Source organism: Hypomesus nipponensis, chromosome 22 (genome assembly GCF_054491055.1).
Source record: "Hypomesus nipponensis isolate SF chromosome 22, ASM5449105v1, whole genome shotgun sequence".
Classification (NCBI taxonomy): Eukaryota; Metazoa; Chordata; class Actinopteri; order Osmeriformes; family Osmeridae; genus Hypomesus; species Hypomesus nipponensis.
Genome location: NC_140382.1, coordinates 6,067,073 through 6,076,835, shown reverse-complemented (window position 1 = coordinate 6,076,835; position 9,763 = coordinate 6,067,073). Strand labels below are relative to the sequence as shown.

The window sequence follows — 9,763 nt, the reverse complement described above, 5'->3', positions numbered from 1 at the left end:
ACACAGACTCCACCATCTTCCAGAACCAGAGTCCAGTTGATGGGATGGGCTTGTCAACTGTCAACATTATTGACATAAGGGGGGACTTTGACTTTGCTCCGACAGGCTGGTTTGCTCATGTAAACCAGCCATGGCAGAAGCTTCTGTCCCTCATATAGCTTAGAAATGACAGTTACACAGGAGAGAGGGAGAGAGAAAGAGTCTGTGGAAACCTTGTCTAATCAACACAGTGGCCTAAATGGTGTGCAGATTAGATCCCTCTCTGTCTCTCTCTCTTTCTCTCTCCCTCCCGGAACACCCTCCCCCTCTACTTTTGTACTGTTTTCTCTCCCCCCCATCCCTCTCCCCCCCCCCCCTTTACCCCCTCCTCCGCTCTCTTTCTCCATCTCTTGCCCTTTGCACCCCCCCGCCCCCCTCCCCCACACACACAGACACACACACACTTCTTCTATAAGAGTCAGTAGCTGTCCTCTAGGGGTGAGAGCAGGAACTGTAATTATTATTTATCACACTCATTTGCGGCGCTCCTGTGAGCAGCCGGTCAGATCCTGTTTCCACAGGCAGGTCCTCCTGAGCCGCAGAGGGACACCACTTGTTTTATTGGCTCTCATTAATCAGCTTCCACACACGCCCAAACACACGGACACACACGGGCTCGCGAGCCAAACACGCATCCTCCGAGCACACACACACACACACCTCCGACGACGACACCCACACACACACACAGGCACATGCACACTTCTGCCTGGCTACAAAAGTGAATTTTAAGCAGAACAGCGTTTAGTGCGGACTCAGATCAAGTCATCAATCAGCTCCTAAAGCAGGCTGGTAGGATGGAGAAGATGCGTCTAATGGGTCTACCTAACCACTAGAATGACCTGAAAAGGGTTTTATTATTCTACTATCTCAGAACACAAACGATGATGGATTACAGAGAGGGACACTTGGCTGGACGATACAAGGCAACATTTTTGAATCTTAGGAACAATTCAGAGGAATGTTGTCAAAGATCTAAAGGCCTTTGACGAATGAGGGGATAGCCGTGCCTCTTGTTTCTATGCATTCTTAATGAGATCTTTCTTCTTTCTTTACACTCGCCATAAACCTGAAAGCTGAGTAAAAGGCTTAAGAAGAAACTGAATTTGCCGACATGCATCGGGCCATGTAGGGCCTAGAAGAAAGTCACTATCAATGTCGTAGTGCTGGATAACTTGATATTGATAGCTTGATATGGCCTGCAGCAGAGGAGGTGAAGCAGGATGCACTGTTAATCATGGTAATACTGACACATAAGCTATGCTTCTGTTTCTGCTATGTTCTCTCCTAGAGAACAGCCTCGTTTGGAATTGATGTATTCACTATTTGTTTTATATCTGATTAGAAGCGAGTGGAGTGATTGCAACCAACCTCTGTCTTCACAAAATATTTTTAATATGAAAACTCCACTCGTGACTCCACTGACAGCTTATCGGTCACCCTGGGACTTACAGCCGCGTGATGGCAGTGTTGCCCGTAAACATCTTGTGCAACCAGACAAGATGTTATAAACGCAACAAACTATTTAAATAATATGAATATTTAAAACATTTATTCACAGTCTTTTTTCATTTTCTTATAAGTAAGGCATCGTATGAGTACGCAGAGTTTTGCGTCACGGCACTGCGAGCTTTCTTGTCTCCACTGACAGTCGGCGTGATTTTTTTTTCAGTCGGCTGAAATGTAGGTTGCGGAGCGCAACGTTGCTGATGTCACTGCAGATGCGAAGCAATTGTCAACAATAATAATTATAATTATAATAATAGCAAAATAGTCAATGATGTACTGTCCAAAGGACTCATGGCACACAATGACAGTCTGCAGAAAGTCCATCTTCCTTGAGATGTGTTGCCAAACGGGGTTACAGCAGCCTAGTGTGACTGTAAGTGTTACTTACTGTAAGTCGCTTGTCTGCTAAAATGAGTAAATGTGAAGAAAACAGGACTATGAAATAGTCCAAGATTTAAACTTAGACGACAAATGGATCACATTGTGAAATAAATCTGCTTTTGACAACTAGGCTAACGCAGTACACGTTTCATTGTCAGTTCGATGGGGACCTGCGTATTAAGAAAAAAAAAAAAACTGACTTACAGTCGGTGGACACCAGTCGGTATACTTGGTTTTGTTTACCTCGCCCGCTCCACGTGGGGAAGGAGGACGCGGGGGGGTGGGGAGCGTTGGGGTATGGATTAGTTCAGCGCTGACCAGCCACCGTTCTGTTGCCTGCTGTGCGTGGCTCCTTTTAACTTAACACAGCGATAGACAAAGAAGCAGGGAGAAAATAGTTTACACTTGATTGTCAGTGTCGGCCAGAGTCGGTATCTCATCGACCTCCCATCCAGCTGCTCCCAGTCGTCATCTGCCATGTCTCTGTCCGGGTCGCTGACGCCTGAAGACGGCCTGTATGGTAAGAGACATGAGCGGGACCGAGGTGGTGGTGTCGTTGTCGATGTCATGAAAGTGATGTATTTTTATGTGTTCAATGATGTCCAAGGTCAATACTGTCAGCCAGTCAACGTGCGCATTTTCTTAGGTTCTCTTTTTATAACGCTTTTCTATATTGTTTCTATGCTGAACGATATAGATTGTTCATTCGAAAACGCTTGAAATAGACCCAATGTGAGACTGCATATGCAAAAAACTAAATCTTTCGTACTGAGCATCCTTTTTATGCACAATCCATACCTATACACCAAGGCCGTAGCCATGGAGTCAATATTGGGGGGGACGAATCATTTTTTTAAATGATAATTTGCGTGCGTGTGCGTGGTTGCCTGTCGTAGCTTAATACATTTATATTTTTATATCAATATATTGGGGGGGGACATTTGGACCAGATTGGAATATTGGGGGGGGGGGGGGTGTCCCCCAACATGTATTATGATTACGGCCTTGCTACACATTGTGTGGCCTCAATAAACAGGTAGTGAACATCACATACACTGCTAGACCACATTGGTTTCTATAAACAGTGACAATGTTGTTGATTCTCCTGGAGGATCAGAGCATGTTGGGGTGGGGGCACTGCCAGTTCTAGAACTCATTGTTGTTGTCACGCCTCCTGTCATTGTGTAAACGGATTTCCTGACTCACCTGTTTGTATCTACGTAAGCCAATTAAGCTGAGCTGATTTCCAGACACTTATAGCCTGCCTGTGATCAGTTTGCCCACAGCTCTGTGCATGCATGGAGAACATGGGCAACATCCTGCCAGTGTGCTCACCGTTTCTACTTTAAGGGGTTAACCGGAACGGTCCGCAGGCAGGACAGTCTCTCGACCTATCACAGGCTACAGTCATACAGGGTCAACAACAAAAGAGGGGATCGATGTTTCTGTTCTTCAAGGTCTCCCCATGGCCCGCTGGAGGGTTATGTAAAGATGGCTTGGCGGCCGTCCCTGAGAGAGAGAGAGAGAGAGAGAGAGAGAGAGAGAGAGAGAGAGAGAGAGAGAGAGAGAGAGAGAGAGAGAGAGAGGTTGTGTGGTGTTGCACCTCTCAAGGGGGGTGCAGTGGATGCCGGCCGGCCAGCCCGCCTCGGCCCATGCAGGGAAGAGACCGGGCTGCGGTGATGTCATAACCCTGCCTCTCTGGGCGCCCAAAACTGGGACACTGACACACTTTCGCTGCTGCCCCTAGCCCTCCCTCCCTCTGCGCCCTCCCCCGCCGTCTCGCTCCGTCTCTCTGTCTGCTCTCATCACCCGTGTTGTTGTTGTTGTTGTTGTTTATGGTAATCCTCTCTTGTGAGGCTGGGAGAATGGAGGAAGAATGATCCAAAAAACTGGACGTAAGGATGAGAGGAGAGCGTGTCAATGTTTGTAGAGAGAGCAGGTGCTGGTGTTTTAATGCCCAGAGAGAGAGAGAGAGAGAGAGAGAGAGAGAGAGAGAGAGAGAAAGACAGAATGAGAGAGGAGGGAGTGAGAAAGAGAGAGAGAGAGAGAGAGAGAGAGAGGAAGGGAGAGGGTGAGAGAGAGAGGAAGGGAGAGGGTGAGAGAGAGTGGAAGGGAGAGGGTGAATGCCTAATCCCTAACAGAAATAAGATCTTACGTAAGCGAGCCTCTGTCAGGTTCTGTTAGCCCTGCCCCACTGGTTGGGTGCCCCTGTGTTTGTTGTGTTTGCATGTGCTGCCGTTGTTGTTGGTGGTGTTGTGTGTTCATGCTGGCACAGGAAGCAAGGTAAACACGCAAAGACGTCACTGCCTCTTTCTGGATCTCTCTGTTGGTCTCTCTGGGGACATTTGATAACATTTCAGGGTATCTTCTTACTAAACTAACCATATGTCCGCTATCAACAACACACACAAACCGAGATTGCAATCTCTTCCAAGTAACTGTTGACACCAGAAAATTTCCAGTCTATATTTGTGCCTGATATCTGCATCCAGTCTTCTCAGACCAGTACAGAATATATCTAGAACTGTTTACAACTGGAGATTCATATTGTGTGTACGTTTTCGAATAGCCCCTCCAGTGACTCTTTTGCGGCGGCGTCTCCTCAGGGTCGTGGGTGGAGCTGGAGGAGCTGATAGCAGCAGCGAGCAGCAGGGACGGTCTGACAGGGCCTCAGGACGGCGTGGCCTCCCCCAGCCTGCAGGGGGAGCTGGAGAGGATCCTGCTGGAGGCACAGCTGGAGTGCGAGAGGACTAAAGACAGGTGCCCCCCCCCCCCCCCCGCGCACGCGCGGCTGTGCATGAGTGTGTGTATGCGTGTTCACGTGTTGGTATTTGTGGGAGTGTCTTTAGGAATCGGAGGTGGCAGTCCGATGGGTGAGTTTGATATCCCTTCCTCTCTTTCATCCTCGGTGCCCCCTGACCCCCGTGCCCAGCCCCCCCCAGGTGGCGACCCCCCAGACCAGCACTTCCCCTCGACCGTCCAGCGATCGACCGTCCAGCGATGACAGCAGCAGCACAGACTGTGTCACCATCCAGGTAACGACCACACCTCCGTCCGCTCCGGAGCCTGCTTCCTGGGGAGGGCTATAGCTCAGCAGAGCATGCGGCTGTACATCAAAAGGTTGCAGGTTCAAATCCCCCTGTATGTATGTCATTTGGAACATGAGCTTCTCCGATTGAAACAGGTTTATTACTATTTATGTCAATCTAATACACCATACAATACAATGTTGTGTTCTTGTCCATTAGCTTTGCAATCAAGGCATTAGATTTTTTTCTAAAGTCCTTTTCGCTTTCTTCTTCTCTAATTCTCTCTTCTCCCCTCTGCTCCTCTCCTCACTCTAGGAGGACAGTGATAGGCTGGCCAGTGCTGACTGGGTTTGGGATTGGTCCAGTAGACCTGAGAACTTCCCACCAAAGTAAGACCCTCTGTGCCAACATGACTTAACCTTCATCAGTATCCATTTGCATTTTACGGTTCCATCACAGGGCTCTGTAAAGACATGGATATGAGAGCTCAGTAGCTTTTATATAGCTGACAATAATTTGGAGCAGTCTGCTGACATTAAGCTCAGCTACTGTACCACACTCACTAGCAGCAGGTACATCACTGAGGCTTGTGTACAAGTGGATTTGATGGAGATATGAGTACCTAATAGCGGTTTCACAGAGACGCAGTTACGAAAGCCACGTAAGCTAACACCTGCCTGCAGTTCTGTTGTTTTTCTGTTGAGTTATAGATATGAATCCTCAGAGATTTCCTCTTGTAGAGAAGCCTAACGGGTTTTTACGTTTCTGTCTTGACCCTCTGTCATTCCTCCCCTTTTCTCTCTTTCTATCTCTCTCTCTTCCCCCCTTCTCTTCTCCTTCATTCGCTCTCCTATTCAACCCCCTTTTCCCCTCTTATTTATACCCTCCTCTACACCTCCTCCCTGCCCTCTCCCCCCTGTCCTCCCACCCTTCCTCCCTGCCCTCTCCCCCCTGTCCTCCCACCCTTCCTCCCTGCCCTCTCCCCCCTGTCCTCCCACCTTTCCTCCCTGCCCTCTCCCCCCTGTCCTCCCACCCTTCCTCCCTGCCCTCTCCCCCCTGTCCTCCCACCCTTCCTCCCTGCCCTCTCCCCCATATCCTCCAACCCTTCCTCCCTGCCCTCTCCCCCATGTCCTCCCACCCTTCCTCCCTGCCCTCTCCCCCATGTCCTCCCACCCTTCCTCCCTGCCCTCTGCCCCATGTCCTCCCACCCTTCCTCCCTGCCCTCTCCCCCCTTTCCTCCCACCCTTCCTCCCTGCCCTCTCCCCCATGTCCTCCAACCCTTCCTCCCTCCCCTCTCCCCCCTGTCCTCCCACCCTTCCTCCCTGCCCTCTCCTTCATGTCCTCCCACCCTTCCTCCCTGCCCTCTCCCCCCTGTCCTCCCACCCTTCCTCCCTGCCCTCTCCCCCCTGTCCTCCCACCTTTCCTCCCTGCCCTCTCCCCCCTGTCCTCCCACCCTTCCTCCCTGCCCTCTCCCCCCTGTCCTCCCACCCTTCCTCCCTGCCCTCTCCCCCATATCCTCCAACCCTTCCTCCCTGCCCTCTCCCCCATGTCCTCCCACCCTTCCTCCCTGCCCTCTCCCCCATGTCCTCCCACCCTTCCTCCCTGCCCTCTGCCCCATGTCCTCCCACCCTTCCTCCCTGCCCTCTCCCCCCTTTCCTCCCACCCTTCCTCCCTGCCCTCTCCCCCATGTCCTCCAACCCTTCCTCCCTCCCCTCTCCCCCCTGTCCTCCCACCCTTCCTCCCTGCCCTCTCCTTCATGTCCTCCCACCCTTCCTCCCTGCCCTCTCCCCCCTGTCCTCCCACCCTTCCTCCCTGCCCTCTCCCCCATGTCCTCCAACCCTTCCTCCCTCCCCTCTCCCCCCTGTCCTCCCACCCTTCCTCCCTGCCCTCTCCCCCCTGTCCTCCCACCCTTCCTCCCTCCCCTCTCCCCCCTGTCCTCCCACCCTTCCTCCCTGCCCTCTCCCCCATATCCTCCAACCCTTCCTCCCTCCCCTCTCCCCCATGTCCTCCCACCCTTCCTCCATGCCCTCTCCCCCATATCCTCCCACCCTTCCTCCATGCCCTCTCCCCCATGTCCTCCCACCCTTCCTCCCTCCCCTCTCCCCCATATCCTCCCACCCTTCCTCCCTCCCCTCTCCCCCATGTCCTCCCACCCTTCCTCCCTGCCCTCTCCCCCATATCCTCCAACCCTTCCTCCCTCTCCCCCATATCCTCCCACCCTTCCTCCCTCCCCTCTCCCCCCATATCCTCCCACCCTTCCTCCCTCCCCTCTCCCCCATATCCTCCCACCCTTCCTCCCTCCCCTCTCCCCCCTGTCCTCCAACCCTTCCTCCCTGCCCTCTCCCCCATATCCTCCCACCCTTCCTCCCTCCCCTCTCCCCCCATATCCTCCCACCCTTCCTCCCTCCCCTCTCCCCCATATCCTCCCACCCTTCCTCCCTCCCCTCTCCCCCCTGTCCTCCAACCCTTCCTCCCTGCCCTCTCCCCCCTGTCCTCCAACCCTTCCTCCCTGCCCTCTCCCCCATATCCTCCCACCCTTCCTCCCTCCCCTCTCCCCCATATCCTCCCACCCTTCCTCCCTCCCCTCTCCCCCATGTCCTCCCACCCTTCCTCCCTGCCCTCTCCCCCATATCCTCCAACCCTTCCTCCCTCTCCCCCATATCCTCCCACCCTTCCTCCCTCCCCTCTCCCCCCATATCCTCCCACCCTTCCTCCCTCCCCTCTCCCCCATATCCTCCCACCCTTCCTCCCTCCCCTCTCCCCCCTGTCCTCCCACCCTTCCTCCCTGCCCTCTCCCCCCTGTCCTCCCACCCTTCCTCCATGCCCTCTCCCCCCTGTCCTCCCACCCTTCCTCCCTGCCCTCTCCCCCATGTCCTCCCACCCTTCCTCCCTGCCCTCTCCCCCCTGTCCTCCCACCCTTCCTCCCTGCCCTCTCCAGAGAGTTTGTGTTCCAGCATCCCAAGCAGCCAGGCTCCCTCAGTGTCAGGAAGACCGAGGTGATGAAGAGAGGGATCTTCTCCTCCGATGTCCTCCTCATCCTCATCCCCTCACTGCTGGCCTCACACCTGCTCACACTTGGAGTGGGGTAAGATGTACACACAACTACACACACACACACAGGTATGCACGCTCACACACGCACGCACACATATCCATACACACGCATGCTTTTTCTGTTTTTGTTGTGTGAACCATGTCAGTGTCTGTCCTTCCCTCAGGATCTACATTGGAAAGCGATTGGCTTCATCCACAACCAGCACCCTGTGACATGTGCTTTGGGGCCGCGCCCTGATTGGCTGCCTGACAGCCAATGGGAGTTGCAGTCCTCTCAAGACCACTTCTGTTGCCCCCCTCTATCCCCATCATGGGGCAACTTAGGACCCAGCCTTTCTTTACCACACTGTCTCTGTCTGTCTGTCAATCCACCTAGCAGCATGACGTTTGTATGTCTCTCCGTATGTCTATATGTCTGTTTGTGTGTGTGTGCATTACTAGTAAGCCTTAGTCAGCCTGTCAATCTGTGTACCAGTCAGTCAGTCAGCCATTCAGTCTGTGTGTACCAGTCAGTCAGCCATTCAGTCTATGTGTACCAGTCAGTCAGCCATTTAGTCTGTGTGTACCAGTCAGTCAGTCAGCCATTCAGTCTGTGTGTACCAGTCAGTCAGTCAGCCATTCAGTCTGTGTGTACCAGTCAGTCAGTCAGCCATTCAGACTTGCAGCCTGTCCGAGTCAGAGCTTGACCCAGGTCACTTACCGTGAAAGGAGAGAGAGAGATAGAGAGAGAAAGAGAGAGAGAGATCAAAAGCAAAATGAAGGATGTCAGAGGAGACAGAATGTGTTGCCAGATGTTGGAAAGAGACACATCTTTATTTTTAGCCCAATGTTGAAAAAAGGTTTTCTTCCTCACCATGGCGATAAACGTGTGTTGATGATTTGACAGACAGCCATGTCGAAGCCGGTTGGTGGATTCAAACTATCCGATCATGCTGTTTCCACCGCCTACGGCGCTGGTTTGGCTAAACCCATGTTGACGTTTGGCTCAGGGAGGTGAGCACTGCTGGTTCGTTGGAACACGGAGAGAGGGTCTAAGACAAAAGGGTCTAGGACTACAAAACGAATGTCTGGCTGTGTCTGTCTATCTCCTAAACATTTCACTGTGTCATGTGGAACTACCACAACAGTTACCCCATTAAACATCTCTCTTCACTGCTCCCCTCAGCTCTACGTGATTCTCTCGCTCCGGCTGTGTTCTGTTTCCATCCCTGTCTGGAAGGAGTTAGTTGTTTTTGTTTTTTTACATTTGATCACAAAACATGTTGAGGAGAACGATGAGGTCATGTTCTCCTGGATCCTCCTTCTTGTATCTTGTTGTTCTTGGTGGAGACATTGTGTCCTAGAGTTGCATTCTTATTTAGTCATGCCAGACCGGGAGTCAGGGTGAGTTGTAGGCTCTGCTGTGTGGCAACACCATCTCTTGTCGGGTTGTTAAGCAACCTGTATCGTCAAATTGAAACATCTGGCCGCCATTTTATAGCCTTCCCGTTTGAGATGAGTCATTGTATATCAGCCTGTTAATCGGGCAAATGAAAGTTCGGCCTAGCTACTATTTCCTCATATCTGATTCAGACCAGGTTATGTTTATACATGTGTACGCACGCACACACACATGGACACACACACAGACAAATCTCCCCCAACGATTTATGACCTTTCTGGTATATTATGACATCACACCAGTCTGTTTCTCTGTTTCTCCATCCATCCATCTGTCTCTCTCTCATTCTTTTCTCTGTTCTTGTTTAACA

General features: G+C 52.1%; 1 protein-coding gene across 1 annotated transcript; it reads left to right on the top strand.

The window, feature by feature from the left end:
* The first annotated feature begins 2,241 nt into the window (after positions 1 to 2,241).
* On the top strand, positions 2,242 to 9,169 carry LOC146236131 (BCL2/adenovirus E1B 19 kDa protein-interacting protein 3). Its single transcript, XM_084687190.1, has 6 exons — positions 2,242 to 2,449; positions 4,536 to 4,689; positions 4,862 to 4,964; positions 5,274 to 5,347; positions 7,897 to 8,043; positions 8,177 to 9,169. The coding sequence occupies exons 1-6, from the start codon at positions 2,407 to 2,409 to the stop codon at positions 8,223 to 8,225; spliced, it is 570 nt and encodes a 189-aa protein (XP_084543316.1). The 5' UTR covers positions 2,242 to 2,406; the 3' UTR covers positions 8,226 to 9,169.
* Positions 9,170 to 9,763: the final 594 nt, after the last annotated feature.